Source organism: Ambystoma mexicanum, chromosome 1p, assembly GCF_040938575.1.
Source record: "Ambystoma mexicanum isolate Mex_15411 chromosome 1p, UKY_AmexF1_1, whole genome shotgun sequence".
Lineage (NCBI taxonomy): Eukaryota > Metazoa > Chordata > Amphibia > Caudata > Ambystomatidae > Ambystoma > Ambystoma mexicanum.
In genome coordinates this window covers 245,516,037-245,535,138 of record NC_090921.1, presented here as the reverse complement: position 1 = coordinate 245,535,138, position 19,102 = coordinate 245,516,037, and the positions used below count along the sequence as shown (strand labels likewise).

At 50.6% G+C, this 19,102-nt stretch overlaps 1 protein-coding gene and 1 long non-coding RNA gene across 3 annotated transcripts in view; one reads left to right on the top strand and one right to left on the bottom strand.

Moving 5' to 3' along the window:
- The window catches only part of LOC138568684 (uncharacterized), a 342,089-nt gene that overhangs the window by 20,172 nt on the left and 302,815 nt on the right, over positions 1-19,102 (bottom strand). The window lies entirely within an intron of this gene.
- Positions 1-19,102, top strand: part of LOC138568676 (hydroperoxide isomerase ALOXE3-like) — a 411,617-nt gene that overhangs the window by 189,886 nt on the left and 202,629 nt on the right. Inside the window, exon 8 of the mRNA XM_069646461.1 lies at positions 7,669-7,872. Coding sequence (XP_069502562.1) covers positions 7,669-7,872 — 204 coding nt within the window. The remainder of the gene's footprint in view (positions 1-7,668; positions 7,873-19,102) is intronic.

Sequence of the window (19,102 nt, the reverse complement as noted above, 5' to 3'; positions counted from 1 at the left end):
TGTTCTTCGTGTAGATTGGTGTGGAAATGTTAAGTGGGTATATTTATACAGATGTGCTTCCCGTTGTCTAGGTCGTCATGGCATCTCTAACGACGTGTGGTTTTTAGTCTAGCTGATCCGAGCCGCAGGTGTCGGCATGGCCAGTGCGGGCTGCTGGGCAGGCAGGTGGACACATCCGTATGTTCCTGTACCAGGGTACCTGGTCGTCTGGTAGATGGACAAATTCTTCTCGCGGCGGGTGTCTGGGCCGTGACCCTCTAGGCCAAGCGCGAGAGGTGAAGGACGGGAGCCTGGTCTTCCATTCTCCCACTTCACTTGGATTATAAACAAAAATAACCAAACAACACCCAGAAGCAGCCTGTCGCTCCTCACACCCCCTCTCCCTTCTAGCTGTAACCCCAACGCAATAGTTTCAGCTCATAGGGAGCACTTTATCGCCACCTAAGAGCCAAAACTAAAAATGGGGTATACTCATACAACAAATTTACACCATGAGGGAACACATTAAACTGCTCTGTTTTATGATGACATAGTTCCAGCTCCACAAATTGTATCTCCTTTTAAAATGTTTATATCATTAGAGCTGTTTTAGTTATTGCATGGGTCCCGACCTCTTCAAAGTGAACAGTTCATGCTTTTAATGGAACGCTACTAGTGTTTAGCTCAGACCTAAATGCCCAAATGTTTAGCACCTCACAGGCAAACTCGAAGACAAGGAGGGAAAACAGCTCCCTCAGGCTTGTGCTCAAGTGCCAAAAACAGATCTAGATCTGAACATGGATGCTAGTTATCTTGCATGGCGCGAGCCTGCCAAATAGAATGTTCAAAGCGAAATACAATATCAAGAACATGGGCCATAATCGCAGTCCAATCATGAGCCAGCGGTGCTTCTCTCTATTGATAATGCCTCGAGTGTCTTATAGCGGAAGGATTCAACACCAGGTCAGTGTAGGCCACAGATCCCACGTAGCCACTAGATCACAGCATAGTATAGAACCATGGCCACAGCAGCATAGGCTTATCAGCCAGGATAGCAATGTCCACATTTCTTGCAAAAGCCATTGTAATTCTTGAAATTCTTAGAGCAGACATAAAAACCCTTGTATTCAAAAGAAATGTGTTTAGGGTTTATATAACATGTGGCCCTCCTAGTGCCAAAGCCACAGGGGATAGTAAGAAGAGGGAACTCCACAGCAGAAGAGGAGAGTCTGGATTTCCATGTTTGACGCAAGATAAAATGGTTGGTCAAGGTGGATGGATATTGTCAGAGGGAGCTGGGTTCCAGAGCTGAGCAACTCTAAAAGAGAGGGAAGATCCCCCCATCAGATATCTGCAGAACCTTGGCATTTGTAAAATCATTAAAAATCTTACACTGTGAGGCAGACGATATGTAATGAATTTCCTTCAATGAAAAAGCGGTTCCAAGCAGTACAATCCATGATAGGTCTGGATAATTGAATCCAGTTGACAACCGGAAGTCAATACAGCATAGCAACGAAAAGGTGAGATATGCCCACAATGCCTGTTACCCGTCGGGAGCTGGGGTGCCTCCTTATGCACCACCTGGAGGCACTTGATGAAGAAGGCAGGGCAACAAAGATTCAGTGAATTGCTGTAATCCAATCCGTGAGAAACGGTGGCAGTAAACTTCTCTTCAATTTCAAGGGGAATAAGTGAAAATTGTAAAATAGACCTTTAGGTGGAAAATCCTGCACTTACTACAGCCTTCACCTCATGGGTCAGAGGCAAGTTCGTCTTGGAATTGAACCTCCAAAACATGTCTTAGCCCTTGTGCAGCATAGGTTGGTGGCCCCATAACAGTAGAGACCAGGTCCCTCAACCACCAAGAGATCTCCCTCTTACCAGACTTCAGACATAGCCAGATGGTGTTCATCCAGCTATGGGCTGCCAATAGGCGCTGCTGGACCGATCCAGCGCCTGATCTAGATTGTCCCGCCCAATGGAGGCCTGGTCAGGATCATCAGCATAAGAAGAGAACTGGATGCCCAAGGACTGGGGAAGGTAGGCTGAGGGTTCAGGAGATGAACACTGGCAGTCCTTGCGTGTCACAGCAATGGGGTTCAGAGGGGGAAGGGGCCATAGTTGTTGACATGGTGCAGTGGGCAAAGACTGCACGAATTTAGGACAAAGCAGAGCCATAACTCTAAGCCCCAATGAGACCAGTAAGGAGCGAACCCTGTCCAAGGCAGCTGCTGATCAAGGCAGCATGAGGGCTGCCACATCAACACTGTCAACCACCATGTGATGGCCATCCAGTTTGGCGGCTAGCAAGACTTTGTGCGCCTCACAGGAAGAAACCTTGTCAATCTGTGGCATAGGAAATTCTTGTCCTTAATGAAACATAACTGAAACAGCCTCCTCCATGATTTAAGCAATAAAGGGGAGAGGGTTCAGATTGACGGGACCAGGAGGATCAAGGCTAAGCTCCTCTATTAAGGGAAGAGGTTTGGCTGCCTTTTTCAGTAAGAGCCACCCCCGCACCCTGGTAAGAGGAAGGCTGACTGTGTTTGTGGTCATCGGAGGACCTCTAAAAATGGGAAGAGACCTGATGCAAACACACTTTTGGTGCAGGCGTTCCAGGCAGGCACAGAATCAGAGGAAAGAGGAAGGAAACAGTGAAAAACAGGGCATGTGCCGGGAGGTAGGGGGGCAATGGTTAGAGTCAGGGTGAATGGACCGGACTGAAGGACCCCTTCATTCTCCCTGTTGTTAGTTCCCCCTTCCCTTATATCTCTGCTGCCCTCACAATGTTCTTCCTACTTCGAATTGGAAAGTGCTGCATTCCTCCGAGGTAGGTCCGTGCTCAATACAGACCCTAATGAAAATAATAATAATGAAAGGGTCACTCAGTGGGATATCGGAGCTAACAGTGACATGTAATCGGAGCAGCACATGATGTGTTTTGGGCTCTAAGATAAAGGTCCTCAGTAATCGTAGGAGCACATGATCTGTTTTGAGGCTATAAGGTAAAGGTCCTCAGTAATCGGAGCAGCACATGATCTGTTTTGAGGCTCTAAGGAAAAGGTCCGCGGGTCCTCAGTCCATCCCAGAGCAAATCTCTATTCTTAAGTACCAACCGCACAAAGGCCACCCCTATACTAGCAACGCAATGGATTGCAGACCTACTTCTAGGGCAGATGGCTCCTCGGGCCATTGTGATGGTCTTCCCTTAGGCTTGTCTTGGAGTATTTTCCCCTCTAGTATTAGATGACGGCCTCTTGGATGGTGAAGATGTTTTTGTCTCTCCCCTAGGATGAGGTCATGGCCACCCACATGGCGATGCATCATTTGTGTTCCCTGTAGCTTCCAATAACCCCCTTGCCAGTAGGGTGATTACAACACACGACATCTACCCCCCGCCCCCTTAATCCCCTCCCAGCTGGGTTGTTCCAGGCAGATTTTCTTCCTCCTCTACCTAAGTCTGGTAAGTCTCTCCACCAGGGCCTGTTACCATGTTCCTTTAACACTTTCTCAACCTTGCCCTCAAGGTTTTCTCCAAGGTCTTCAAGGGTTCTGTGCAGCCAGTATATAAACACCGTAGACCACAGGTTTCTCCAGGTTGTCTGAATGCTGTTTTTAGTCTGTTTCTAGCTTTGGTTCCACTGATCTAGCCTTCCCTTCTTCTTGGACTGTCTCTTTGAGGTGGCTTCCCGGCTTGGCAGTCTGACGATTGCGCTCTCCTGTGTGTAATATTCTCTCTCCTCACTCTCTCATTCGCTCACTCTCCGTTCCTGTGAAATGCTGCGTGACGCCTTACGCAGCCCCGACACTTTAAGGAATTGTCTCTTCGTTGTATTCAGCTGAGGCTAGGGCTCGTTAATCAGTCACGGGCATTATGCGTGTGGATGTTTCAATAGTTGTCTCACATAACATGATTGTTTGTTCCAAACTAGTTCCGTCTCCTCTCCAGGCGTGTCCTCTGCTCCTTGGATCAGTCTCGTGTGAAGAATATTGATGTTCCCAGTATTGTTGGCTTTACCATGACAAGCTGTAGTGTCCCTCTCTGTGGTCTCAAAAGGGGAGACAGATATTATTGGTGTTAGGGTGACCCAAGAAGGCGCCTTTGCTGCTCCGTAGCATCTCCTTGCCTGCGTACCTGCCCCGGCACTCTTGCCATAGGGTCTGTGTAGGTCCTTTTTTTGTAAGCAAGTCTCTAAGCTCGCAAGCATTGCTCTGGAATCATTCACTGGTTATTCAATGCTGGGGTTCTGGTCCATGACTGCAGATTGCTATTTCTCCAACCAGCTGTTCTGGGAGGTCCAATTTAGGGTTTGTGATTTCATGGGGATGCCTGCTTTACCTCTTGGGTTCCCCTATATTTCTTCTTAAGGTCTAGGATCGCAGCGTGAGCAGGATAACGTGGGTTAGGGTTACATCTCCTGTGACTCTCAACATATACCCGGGTTCTCTTCCACGATGGAAGACTCACATCCCCGCATCTTTCAGGATGTGGGGGAATTGCCATCTGGTGAGGGTGTAGCGACCCTGGCTTTTTTATTTTTATTTTATGATAACATGATGTGGGTACTTCATCTCAGAAAGGGTGGTCTGCTGATCAGACCCCCCCTTTCATAAATCTCCACGTCAAAAGCATAGTACACACATGCACCCTGCTGCAACAGTTCCTGGTCTGCATCACCTAACCCTTCTGTGGCACAGGGTGGGTTGAGAGGACACATGTGCCCTGTTTGACAGCTGTTGTGACACAAGGTCACTGAAAGCAGAGCTTGCAATCAACTACTGTGCCTCTGTACAAAGAAATGTGATAACTGTGAGCCCTATACATCTGGTGGCAGTTGGTGCATTTTATTCACCCTTAGTTTAGTTGGGCAAGGGTGGCACATATTTGGGCACGGGACTTTCTATGTATATGATTCCATTTAAGAAGTAATAACCCTTTGGTTCTATTGCCAACACACATACATGATACAGATGCTTTAAATGTGTGTAGCACTGAAGGTCCACGGCTCATCTTTACTCTACAATTGGGCATTTCTAAGTCCGGGTTCCCTGTTGTAGTACAATATAGATTTTGTAGGGAACAGAGAAGCAGGCTGTAGTGTCTAAAATTGCATGTATTATTTTCCATTCTTTTAATTGAAGAAACGTTGTAGAATTATAGGAACAGATCATAGGTCCTAATCTGAGTGTGCCTGTCTCCACGAATGAAGTCGATATTGAAAGATTCAATGGTGTGGATTCTTGAAGAAAGACATTGTTAAAAGATAAGGGAATTACTTAATTGTAATATGGTAAACTGGCTCTTTTTAAAAATGTTAAAATTGTCATTGTGGGGGGAGCCAGCCAATCAGGTGGCTAGGTACACAGGCTTGAAAAACCAGTGAAAGCCTGCGTTCCATCGCACCTGACGACCGGCTCCCCCACTGCCATCTTCCCCCCACCCGCTGTCCTGTTTTTTAGTCCCTTCCCACCCCCACTTACCTTATTTCTGCAGTGGCGTCATTCCCTGCTGCCGCCGCTCCTTCCTCTCCACTCCTGCAGGCCGCCATGGAAAGGGAAGAGGGGCACCATACAAGCCCTGCTTTCTTTTTCATGGTAGCCATCTTGGAAAAGTATTTTCCTTTGTTCTACCGGACGCTGTGTGAAGGAAAACACTTTTTATTTTAGCACCCCGGTGTACTGCATTGGTAGCCGGGGTGCTAATGGCCTAAAGCCCCCGTTCCAAGGGCTGGAACGGGGGTTAATGGCCTGGAGCCCTCGTTAATGGCCCACACTTTGCTCAACCCGTTAACTTGGGCTGGCAGGCCATTAACCCTGTTCGAGCCTGTGGAATGGGGGCTTAATGCCACACATTTTATGATCACTTACAGTGTATATTGTAGTCATAATAAGAGTCTTCTACTTGTCTTACAGAGCAAAGCATACTATTATAACCTAGAATAACCATATATATCATTTTCTTCAAGAAGATTATTTTTCTAAACAGGACAGTCTGCTACACTGCTATTGTACTTATTCAAAATATGTTGTTTCGGACTTGTAGAGGAAGCAGACAAATAGTCCCAATGAGAGATCCTGGTTACTTTGCATAAAATCACAGGGCATTTTGGGAGCATAAGAATGACCACCGATCTTTAAATTTGTCAAATATTTTTGTGATAAAAGGGCTGCTTGCCTGAATCATTAAGTACTTAGAGCACCGGGCTTCGAGCTCACTTCATTATTTACATGACTCACGGAAACATGCAATTGTTTGTCACCATACTCATTCAGAGAACTTCAGGATTTGGGTGCGAGGATAAAATGTCTGTGGCATCTGTCACTGCATTGAGGTCTATATAATCTCTCTTCGTGGCATCCTAAAAGAATTATATTTAAAGGATGAGTCACACAAAGCCTGCCTGCCCTACAAATAAAAAAGGAAAGATATTATACATGGTATGCAGTCTTTATAACAAATCCTTTATGTAGACATACTTTTATATCAGGGCTAAATCTTTTTTCGAAAATGGTGGGGGTTGGTTTTTAGGGGTGGGAAATGTTGGCTTGGGGGCACCCTCAAAAATAAATAAATAAAGAAATGTGTAATGTGCTTTTTCGTTATAAAGGTTTCTGTATAAAAGCATTCAATATAAAAGTGTTTGTTATGAAGACATGTAACCCTTATACATTTCCACTGCGAGCTCTGTAGACACTAGAAATATGTGTGAGTCACTGGTTGAGCTACTTCTACAAATATAAAAATAAAAATTCCAGTGCAGGTGACGACTCCAGGAAGATGCTCTCAGAGATGTGACTAGTCATTGCTTTTTTGATTGGTCAATTTCTCTTTTGTTTATCTCCAACTGCTGGGAAACGATTAAACTGCTAGCGATGTCAAAGCCAATTGCGAGCTTGAGGTTGAATTCGGAAATCCCAGGTTGCCCATGAATTTTCATGGGTCACCTGAATTTTAATGGGACTGAGTTATAAACTTCCATTAGGGAGGGTTCGAGCTGGGCTACATACGATCGGCACACACCTACTGCCTGAAATATGCACGTCTCCAAATCTCTCAAGTCTGTAGGTAAATCCAACTAGTAAAATCACAGACGAATGATGTTAATGTTAATATTAATGGATCTTGTAGCGCACACTGCTGCCACTTGCGTGGTCTCTTGGCGCTCTGACGAGTTTCCTGGAAGGAGGATTCCGGATTTTGTTAGTGCGATTGAGGGGGAGAAGAGCAAGAGAGCTTTGATGTGCTGTTTGCAGCTTCAGTTCGAAGAAACCGGTCACTGAGCGTAGACTGAGCGTAGATCCGTTTACGGTCAGTATCCGTCGTGTGGTATTGATGAGTGATTATGTATGACCTCAAACTGCCCAAAAAATCCAAAGCTCTCTATTGTTGTTGAAGGCAAAAATCCATTCTAAAGTGCTATTCTTGAAATCCACTGTGTTGTCGGAGCGATAACTGCCCGTCATATTCCACAGGGTCCATTGAAGTAGACGGTCTTCTATTGCTTGCCCTCTACTCGGGGGATTTTGGAAACCCACTGTAAACTTGTGCCAGCATTTGGTGGCGCCCTGGTGGCCCATGAGGTAGACTATTTCCATTGCCTTAGTAGGAGTTTCACATCAGACAGTTTGTTTGCTCTCTACTGCTGTGTGTTAACTCCATGCATGTTTCTGTCTCTTTCCCTACAGATCGGCCAGATCCCAGGGCCCGAAACACCAATTTTCTTGCCCAGTGACTCCGAGTGGGACTGGACTCTCGCAAAGATCTGGGTGCGCAACTCCGACTTGCACCTTCATCAAGTGGTCTCGCACTTGCTCCGGACCCACCTATGGAGTGAAGTCTTCTGCGTTGCCACCATACGGCAGCTGCCAGCGTGCCATCCACTCTACAAGGTAACAAGCAGCGAAGGTCTCTTGAAATGGGAAAGAATCCTGAGGCTGGGAACAGATTCCCTGTTTCTCATTAAGATCCCCTGCCAGCGGACAGTCAAAGTCCATTCCCAATCAAGTAGATCCTCCTTGCCTCATCCAATCAGCCTCGTGTCAGGTTTCTCCATTTACGCCAGGCTGAAAACCCCCATTCATACTACAATCCCAGAAAGCAATGGGGAAGGTGTGCTCCTCTGAATTACAGTGCGGGCTTGTAATGCACACAGCCCCAACATGACACTCCACACATGCCATGCATGTGCCCTGGTCTTGGCGTGTCAAGTAAGAGATCTGGGTCTCTTCCGGGGGCTCTGGGACAGTGTGGTGAGTCTCTGTCCTGCATAGATTCTGCGAGGGGATCCTCGAGGGGGGGCTTCAGATGCATTTTTCAGCAGAGGATCCAATGTCTCCCAAGCCAACACTTTTAAATGCCAAGTCCAACAGTCAGGTATCATCACTTACAAATATAATTAGGAATTCAAAAGTTAATTACAAATAAAAATTGAGATAGTTTGATGTCATAAAATAGCAGAAACACAAGTGTGCTCACTTTGCTTTGAAAATGGAAGGATTGCAACCAGAACCCAAGATGCTGTGGCCGCCCTGCTCTCCAGCCGTTGTGTTTTTCATTCATTACACACACTCATACCTGATGCTCGAAATGGAAAGAAATGTATTTTAAACACCCAACGGATGTAATTTGCTTTTGAATTACAAATACTGTATTTGCAAGCAAACAAGCTCGCAATTAAAATGTTTCTATTATTTTCCTTCTCCGGGCCCTCTCTTCAGGATCTCACTCCTGTCCTTTTTGCTGTCTTCTGCCATTCGTGCTGTCCTTCCTGTGTGCTGTGAGGTCTCTCTCTATCTCCCAGTGTTCTGCCTCTCTTTCTCTGCTTCTGAATTTCCCCTTCTCCCCTTCTTTGATGTCTCCCTGCCCAGTGGTGCCTTTCGTACTCTGTACTGTCGGTTCTCTCTTTGCTGCGCGCTCATCCTTTCTTATGCTGCACAGGCTTTCTCTTTCTCTCTCTTCCTCATGCGTTGTGGTCTCCGCTTTCATGTGCATCATTCCTGTCCCTCCTTCAGTCCCTGCTCATTCTCTTATTCCCTCTCTTGTGAATTGCGCAAGCGACGCCAATCTCCTGAGGGAAAAGAAATCATTTGCACCCCGAGTAAACCTGGGATGCGAGTAGCTGTCATCCCCGCTGTGGGGGGTGGGCATGGCCTTCAATGTCCCACAGCCCTCACAGAGGAGGGCCTACACAGGCTCAAGCTGGCGGGCCGCTAAAGGCCATCTCCGCTCCCCATGGCGGGGATGACAGCCATATTCCCACCTGCTCTCGGCATGTTCTTCTGGTGGGTTCTGGAGCGAGCTCTGGCAGGTCTAAGTGCTTAGCAGCTCCTGAAAGCCTCCACAGTGGCCCCCACACTGCTTAGCCACTGGCAGGAGACTAGGGATTGATTTGAGGAGATATTCCAACAGCTGAAGCATTCTCCCTGGCAGGGGTGTTGCTAGGTCTGGAAAAGATCTGAGGACTGTCAGGAAGCCCCTGAGCTTCTACCCGAGGCTGCAACCAAAAGACCCGGGTCTATACCCCCCTCAGACCCGTCTAGCAATGCCCCTGCTCCCTGGCCTCTTGTTGGGCGAGGGGCTCAGGTGGTGATCATTGGCACATTGGAAGCTGTCGCCCTGTGTCCCTGTTGGGTGACGAGCTCTGGTTGAGTGCAGGTGAATCCTGGAGGTTTTCTCCTTGAGCCCATTGGAGCGGGGTTCCAGGTGGAGTAGAAACTGGTGATTTCTCTTCAGTCTTGGATGTGCCGTGAACTACTAGACATGCTGGCCGGTATGCTGTCTTTATAACGAAAATGTTATGAAGCATGAACATGTATATCGAATCTTTTATAACAAAACATTCTATGAAGAATGTACCTAGGCGTGGGGTAAATGTGGGGAAATGGTTGGGGTGGGTTTTTAGGGGTGGGAAACTGGAGTTTGGGGGGGACCCCCACGAAAGAAAAAAACTTTATATTTTTTGTCATAAAAGTTTCGTTATAAGTGCATTCTTCATAAAATGTTTCATTATAGACATGTAACCATGCTGGCCATGCCCAAGTCAGTGGGTCCGCAGATTTCTTTTCCCGGCAACATTTCTTTCAATGTTCAGGTATAATATTTCCGGGATGGCAATGCATGAGAGGTCAGAGGAGGGTAAGATGTTACTATTGTGTGATATCCTGGACCTGTTTCTTTTGGCCAAAGTAGTGCATTTTGGGAAATGCAACCATCGTTTGCTTTATTTGCATGTCTTATCAGCATGTAGACCAGGGAATTCTCTGTTTATTGAATTTAAACAACAGAACATAAAGAGACGCATGAGAATAAGACATGAATCAGCAGTATACATGTTGAAGGCAATCGTCCATATCAAGAGGGCCCGTGGGGCCGAGGACCAAAAGACAACAATAGGACCAGGCAGGCAAACAAGGCAAGCAGCACTATCGGTGTGCCCCCACCCGCAGAGCTTATTGAGCATCTAGCCATTTACCCCATATTTTTTCGAATTTGCGGGGGCGGCCCCTTGCATTATAGATCCGGCGCTCTAAGGTTGTGCATCTGTCCAGCTCATTACTCCATCGGTTCAGGCTCAGTGGTTTGGCCGATCCCCAATTGGCCACTATAAGTCTTTTGCCCGCCCCCAAAGCAGTTGCCAAAAACATTTTATCATATTTGGACAGGTCTACTTCCCCCCCAATGCCCAATAGTACCATCTTGGGGTCCCTGGGAATTGGTGTCACCAGAGCGGCTGAGATTGTGTTGACACATCCCACCCAGAAGGCCTGTATCGCCTGACAGTCCCATATCATATGGTAGAAGGTGGCGGGTTCGGTTTTGCATCGAGCACATGTCTCGTCTTCTATTCCACCCCATCTGGCCATTGCAATGCGTGAGTGATATGAACGATGTAGGATCCTCAACTGTCTTAGTCTAAGCTTGGATTCTATCCCAATTTCTCTGGGGGACATTAACGCCTCTACCCAATCTTCAGGTTCCAGGGGGCCCCGATCCCTTTCCCACTTTGCCTTTAGCCCGTCGAGTTGTGGAGCCCCGAATGAGCTAAGGGCCTGATAGAGAGTGGAAGTGACCCTGGAAGAGATGTACTGCGGGAGAATATTGGTCTCGATGGGAGAGCAAGGGGGTAGGACCGTCGTGCGGGGAATTGGGCGCGGATTGCGTGGGACAGTTGCGCATGCCGAAACCGGTCCATGGGTGCCAGGTCGAATTGTTCGCGCATGGTCTCAAAGCTCAGGAGGCGGCCCTCTTGTATTACTTGTGCTAATGTGTGTATTCCTTTGGTCAGCCAGTGACCGAAGGAGCCCATTTTTACCAGTTCCGGGAGGAGCGCATTGTGCCATATGGGTTGCGACAGTGTTGGCTGGCCTTCCCAGCTGATTAGTTTGTGTGCGGCCCGCCAAGCTCGCCGGATGTGGTGGGTCATTTTGGGCAGCACCGGGAGTTGGCCGTGGGTGGCATAGAGGATTTGGAGCGGTGTTAGTTGGGACATGGTCTCCAGCTCTATACGGATGTGTGGCAGTGTGGGGTCTGCGTGCATCCAGTCATTCACTACTCCTATCTGTGTGGCCAAGTAATAGGTGCGAATGCAAGGTAACCCGATGCCTCCCTCCCACACCGATCTCTGGAGCGTGTCAAGGGCAATCCTGGATTGTTTCCCTCCCCATAGCAGTGTGCGCAGATTCTTGTCGATGAGTGCGAAGGTTTCTCGGGGGATGGGGAATGGGGCGTTCTGGAGGACATACAACAGTCTGGGAAGGGTCATCATTTTGAATAGCGCGGCCCGGCCCATTAGCGACAGGGGGAGAGATTTCCAATGGGGGGTGTTAGTGTTGAACCGCTCTGTTACTGGTTGTATATTAAGTCGGGGGAACCCATCGAGCGTCGGGTCGAGCCGTATACCCAGGTATTTGAATTCCCTGATAGAGACATGAAATGGGCAGGTCACCGGGATCGCAGACTCGCCACCCTGAATCGGGAAGAAAATGGTTTTGGCCTCATTAACCCTTAGGCCTGCAAAGTACTGGTATTCCCTGAGTATGAGGGAGACCACCGGGCACGAGATACTCGGGTTACTGAGGTATATGAGCAGGTTATCCGCATAGAGCGAAAGGCGGTCTTCTCCCCCTCCCGGCCAGACGAAACCGGTCCAATTGGTGTTAGCTCTAAGCTCAATCGCTAGTGGCTCGATGGCCAGGAGGAAGAGGAGTGGAGACAGCGGGCATTCCTGTCTCGTGCCCCGACCCAGGGGGAATGGTTTGGAGGACATGCCGTTCACCCTCACCGTGGCCTCCGGGGATGCATATAACAGTCTTACCCAGGATATAAATGTCTGCCCCAAGTTCATCCTGGCCATGATCTCCCACAAGGCATCCCACCCCACAGAGTCAAACGCCTTTTCGAAGTCCACCGCCAGGAGGGCGAGTGGGCTGGTATTTCCTTTGCCCTGGATAGCGCCAATTGGATCCTGCGTAAGTTCATCCGAGTTGACTTGGGCATAAAACCACATTGGCCCGGGTGGACTAGGGTCTCAATCACTTGCAGTAGTCTGTTGGCGAGTGTTTTGGCGAGAACCTTTGCTTCGCCATTAATCAAGGATATCGGGCGATAAGAGGCGCATTCCTCCGGGGGTTTCCCAGGCTTATGTATGACCACAATGCATGCCTTCCTGAGGTCTGGGGGAAGTGCTCCTAGTTCCCTGCTGCGTAGAAACATGCAGTGCATGTGGGTGGGAAGCATGCTACCAAGGTACTTCCACGTTTCTGTTGGGAACCCATTGGGGCCCGGAGTTTTCCCGGGTTGGAGTTGTGCCAGTGCATCTTGCACCTCGGTGTCAGTGATGTCAGCATTCAGGAGGTCTGATTGGTGCTGCGGGAGTATCGGAATCTCGATGTGGTCGAGGTATCGGGAGGGTTCAACTGATGGATTCCCAGTGGGTGGGGTATAAAGATTTTTGTAATAGGTGGCGAATGCCTCGCGATATCTGAATCTTCCGTCAATAATGTCCCATCCGGAGATCTGATTGCCCTAACGTGTCCCCTGCTCTGCACGCGTCTCTCCAACCAGGCCAGTGTCTTGTTAGCTTTGTCGCCCCTTTCATATATTTGGCTTCGGACTAACTGGTGAGCAGTTTGTGCATTTTCTAGGGACAGGTTACTGAGGGCGTCTTGCGCCGTGAGCATAGCCTCCTTTGCTTCTTGGGTGTTTTGCATAAGGGTTTGTCGCTCTCACTCCAGGACGCGTGCTTCTGCTTCCCTGACCTTCTGGACTTGGCGTTGTTGGTAGGCGGAGACCGTGGAAATAACCTCTCCTCGTAGGACTGTTTTGTATGCCTCCCAGATCGAAATCGGGCAGTCTACCGAGCCCTCATTGAGTTCAAAATATTCCGCTGTCGTCTTCTCTAGCTCCTCCGCAATTTCAGGAAGACGGAGATGGTATGTATTTAGGCGCCAATTATGATCCGGGCGGCAGGAGGAGTTCTTGAGGGTTAAAAGAAGCGGGGAGTGGTCCGAAATTCCTCTTGCGAGGAATACAGCGTCGAGGAGCCTGTGGGTTATGTTGCGGGGGATGAAGGCGTAGTCAATCCTGGAGAATGATTTGTGGACCCCTGAATAGAAGGAGAACCCTGCCTCGTCGCCATGTAGTGTGCGCCAGGTGTCCACCATTCCTGAGGTTTCGGCGAACGTGGTGAGCGGCGTGAAGGTGGGACGTGTTCCAGCTCTCATATAGGTTCTGTCGATTGTGATGTCCATTACTTCGTTAAAGTCCCCTCCGAGCACCCACACATCAGCCTCCTCCTCCAGAAGCAAGTTCTGTAATTCGGCGAGCAGTTCCTTCGTCAGCGTGGGGGGGGCATAGAGTGCTGCCAAGCCCCATTTCTCACCCCAGATGTCCACCAGCATCAGCACATAGCTGCCTCGGGGGTCCGCCCTGATCTTCCTAACCTGGAGAGGGACTCTCTTGTGAACGAGTATCATTGTGCCCCTAGCCCCTTTCGTGAATCCGGCATGGTAGACCTTCGAGTAGTTGGATCTTTTGAAAAAGATGGTGTTTGTGCCTGTCAGATGCGTTTCATTTAAGAGGGCAATGTCCGGCAAGTGTCGGTTTAGGTACTGGACACCAGTCTTCGCTTTATGCTGGAGCCGAGGCCATTGATGTTCCAGGACAGTATCGTCACTTTGTTGGAGTTCATCCTGTCAGCGTGAGTCTATTTGTTGGGGTATATGAGAGGATTAGTGGCCGTTGCATTTTTCCCCCGGGGGCGTACGTCGTTTTCTTCTCGGGGGGGGGGCCCCCCAGAGGCCGCCTCGCACCGGAGTGCCTGAAGACTGGCAGATACCTGTGTCTCTGGTCCTGGCCCAAAATAGTGTTTGTTTGCCTTGCCTGCTTTCGTCGGTTTCCAGCTTTCTTTTCTCGTGATTTCGCTTCTTCGAATCCCCAAAACTACCCCCACCCTGCACTTCCCCTCCAACTGGGAGCACCTGTTGCCCAAACATTGAACTTATAACTTGGTGAACTTAAACTTCGTCGGAATGACCCGACCTAGGGTGGTAGCTCCAGTGGAGTCGCCTTGACTGTGCTTGAAACTGCGGTGTCAAGGTGGTGGTGGCCGCAGTGGTGTAGTTTCCATGGTGTCTCATGGTGACTTCAGTACTGTGATGCCCAGGCCTCATCCGTTCTCAGTGGTATTCCTGGAGGGGCGCCTTGGTGTTTCTGTTTCGGGGCTCATCGGAGTAGGAGACGGCGAGTCCTGCCAGGGCCCGGTTTTGCGAGCGGACGGCCCAGAGGGCGAGCGTCGGGCCGCCGACCCATTAAGGATCTGTGTTTCGAGCCAATCCCATGCTTCTTTGGAGATGTGGAATAGGTGCGTCGTTCCCTCGTAGTGGACCTTGAGCAACGCCGGGAAGAAGAGGGCGAACTTAATTGACAGAGAGTGAAGTTTTTTCTTAACCGAGTCAAACGACTGGCGGGCCCTCTGGACCTCTTTAGTATAGTCCAGATAGAACCCTACTTTGTAGCTGTTGTATGTGATTGGGCCGGAGGCCCGTGCCATCTGGAGGATGGAGTCTCGGTCTCGGTAGTTCAGGAGGCGTGCAATTATAGTTCTGGGAGGGGCTCCTGGGGTAGGTCGCCCAGTGGGTACCCTATGTGCTCTTTCGATAGAGAAGAATTTCGACAGTTTCTTGGGGGCAAAGATGTGGGTCAGCCAGTCTTCTAGGAAGAGTTCGACACTGGGGCCTTCCTCTTTCTCCGGGATCCCGAGAATCCTGAGGTTATTGCGTCGTGCCCTGCCCTCACTGTCTTCGGCTCGGTATTCTAGTTGGTTAACCTTCTGGGCGATTATGGCGAGTTGTTGTTCCAACTGGCGGACGTTATCTTCTGTGTCTGACACTCTTTGCTCCGCTTCTCCGACCCTGGACGATAGATTGCGAAGATCCTGACGTAGGAGAGATACTTCCGTGCAGACTCCGCCAATTTTGAGTTCCAGCGATGTTCTCGAGTCCCCAATTGCCTTCATTAAGTCGCTCAGGGAGAGTTTGGGGTCCTGAGCTGCTTCCCCGATATCCGCTTCTGCTGGGGTTTGCATTTCCAGGTGAGGGGGGGCCTCCACGGTGTAGAGGTCCATTTTGCTTTGTAAGGTTTGCCTCTTAGCCTTGTCCTTGCCCATGGCGGAGTCGGGTATTTGTGTGAGGCGGCAAGTCCGGATGGGTCGTATTGGTGCCCCCCAGGGGGTTGTTGTGAAGTCTGAATTGGGGTGGGTTAGTCGGGCGATGATCTTTCACTATTGTGTCCCTGTTCAGGAGTGTCGGCGGGATTACTTTGGCCGCTGGGAGCAGACCCCTGCTATGGTTGGCCCGCTGTGTTTATTGGAGGGTCGTGGGCCCACAGAGAGGGTATCCGCATATACGCCCACCCCGGGGCTGTGCACACAGCCCAGGCTATGTTCTTTTCATGAGTGGCGTGTGGAGGGCAGCAGCCGCGGCCCCCCGCTGTGCGCGCTACCTTGTGAGTAGAACTGCCCCTGGAGGCTGTTAATTGTGTTAATTGTGGGGTAGTGCCGAGTTCCCTTGTCGTTGGTGGTTCCAAGGATCCCTGGTCAGGGTTGGTCCGGTAGAGTTCGGGGTTTACCCCAATGCGTGGTCACACACGGGGTGATCTCCCCTCAGTGGAGTATCTGCCCAGCTCCTTATGCTTGTGAGGCTGTGATCCTTACATCGGGGGCCTCCGTCCCTCCCAGGGCCGCAGCCCACAGTTGCCACCTTGTTGCCAGTTCTCTGGGCCCCAGATCGTTTGTGGAGGGTGCTGCAGGCGTTGTCACCAGTTCTGGGTGCTAGTGGTGATGGGGGAGGAGAGCGTCCCCAGTCCCCTCAGCTCCGTGCCCCCCACAGGTAGACCTCTGGGTTTACTTTTAGACGGGGGGGTGGCGCCTCCTTAATGCGGGTCGGCATCCCGTCGTTCGCAGGCTGTGGGGGGGGGAGTTTGCCCTTACCTCGTTGGTGCCGTTGAGGGAGCGCAACACCGCGTTGCCAGTTTTCGTGTCACGGCTCAACCCCAGGTGTTGCAGTCCCGCAGATGGGGAGTGAGGGGGGGTGGAAAGGCCCTGGGCCCGTGGCGCGCAGCCCGCCCCGTTTGCGCCGCCGGGTCAGGTAGCAAAGCATAGATGTCCCCCGCTGTCAATGTCCAGATGCCCCGCGCACGGCAGGTGTCCAGGGTCGCTGCAGCTTTGACGCCGAACGTCGGCAGCGGCCGTGTCTGCGGTTCGGGCACTCGTCGGCCGCCTCAAGTAGGGAGCTCAGCAGGGGGGAGGGCCCCGGGCGGCAGTCTGGAGGTGCCAGAGCAATGCCGCAAACAGGCGTCCCTGGCTCACCCGCTCCCCGGGGCCTCAATGGCCACCGCAGCCCATGGTGGGAGGGGCGGAGGAGCTGCTGTCAACCGCCCAGCAATGGCGGCGAGTCTCGCGCCGGCGGGCACAGGGACGTCTCTCGCGCCCCCCGGTCCGATTGTGCTCGAGGTTGCAGCTGGTAGTGCCTGGATGGGTCCATCACTGCTGTGTTGCTTCGGGAGGTCGGGCGAATTCTCAGAGCGGAGTATTTTCAGGATATTTATCGCGGCCACCGGGAGCCGACGCGATTAGTTCATCATGCGCGGCTCGCGCATGCGCAGTCGAATGTATGTCTTTTAAATGGTGATGAACTCTCACTTAGGGCCTGGTTAATGTGAATTGCCGGGAGAACCATCTGGAAAGTGACAGGTGGGCTACCCCTGATTAGGTTTGAAGAGGAGAGGGGCTCCCTGGGTTATCATGAAAGGGTCCGTGCAGACACACACTTTCAGATTGCACTGCCGCAGTTGTAGCAGAGCACAGTCCCATCATTAGGCTCAGCAAAACAATAGCGACCAAGATCAACGTTTCTTTTATTAATGCCGTCACTGGCTTGGCAGTGTTGCAGTCCTGCCTCTTTACATTTCTTTGGCAGAGCCAAAGCCTATTGTGGTGGCCTCTAAGGACGACAGGACGCTTAGATGGGTTCTAACTGTCTTTATTAACAAGAAAAACTGGTGGGCATAACTTGTCCTTGAGCAGGGCAGGGAGTTACTCACAGTTCCAGTCTGGGCCTCCCGGTTACTTCACTGGAGGCAGGGTGTTCACATGGATGGCACGCTGTAAGCTTCCAGGGCCCCCATGTGGCCTCCTGTGGCATTGGACTTATGCCCTGGAAGCTGGACTGTATAGGCCTCTCTGGGCCTCAGTTATGGTGGCTCCTTATCAGGAGCAGCGCTGTCTGTAGACCTCTTGGTCTCACTCCGCCAACTCTGCATGAATGTTCTCACAATGTTCGCTTGCGGAGCGCCGGCTCACGAGATCTCGTTGTGTTGAAATCTCGCAAGATCGCGCTCCCGCGATCACGTGACGTCCCCACACACCTCCTTTGCTGGAAAAAGGATAGATCATCATTCCATGACAAAGTCTGCAAACTTGCTTGGTTTCCTTTTCTCTCTCCGAGGTCTGCCTTGATCCGGAAACACGGCAGGAATGCGGGAGCACTCTTGGGGAGGTGCGGGTGATTCAGGTTCTCCTTGTCTTGCCCTTCGCTGTGACTCCCTGAGTGGGGTTGGGAGTTGGCGCTTGAGAACTCGTCGCCGTAGGGTGACTCCGAGGCATCTCTTCCTCACTGGTGAGGGTTTTCAGATGGCTCTTGTTGGTCTGGGTCTTCTCCGGTTTCCCAGTGTGGCTGCTCAATGGATTCTTTTCTGTGGTACATGGCCACCCTTTCTAGATTCCATTTCCTTCCGTCGCTGGTGCAAACGTGGTTTGACCCTTTCTCAATGACTTCTATGGGACTGCTGTATCTGGAGCCGGTCAAAGTGTCTTTGTGAGGGAGAGGTATTTTTACCGGGTCGCCTTTGTTAACTGCTGTCTGGCGAGCAGCTCGACGCATGTCCCTTTGAGCCTTCATGGCTTCTTTGTTATGCTGCATATGAAAAACCACGTTTTCCATGTCCACATCTCCATCAGCCCTCATTTGATGGAGCCAAGGTGGTACCAGTGTGGATGCTGCCCTTCTCCCCCTTAGCAGATGGAATGGTGAAACGCCGGTGATGGCATTGGGGGTGATGCGGTGGTCTGCGACTGCCTCCTTGACCGTCTTGTACGGGTTTAGGCCCGAGGCTTGCGCTAGTTGCAGCGCCCCTTTGATGAAGTGGTTCGCCCGCTCACCAGGCCATTGGCCTGTGGGTGATAGAGACTTGCTCTCTGCTGTCGAATGTTGTTGAGTTTGAGGAATTTCTCCATCTCTCGAGAGACCAACTGGACTCCATTGTCCGCCACAATTTGCTCGGGGAGGCCTTCGCGCTGGAATATGGTGGTGAGTGCTTCGATGACTGTGCTTGTGATGTCCGAGGTGAATTCAACTTCGACCCACTTGGAGAGATAGCCGACTGTGACTATCACATATTTATGCTCTGGGTGCATGTTGTCCAGAGGCCCGATGAAATCCAACCCTAGTTTGCACCACACCCCTTTGAGAACTTCGGTGGGCAGCATGCGGGCTTGTCTCACAGTCAGGCGCTTGTCACTGTTTGTGCACTCACGGCACCTTTCGACCATTTGTCGTATGTCCG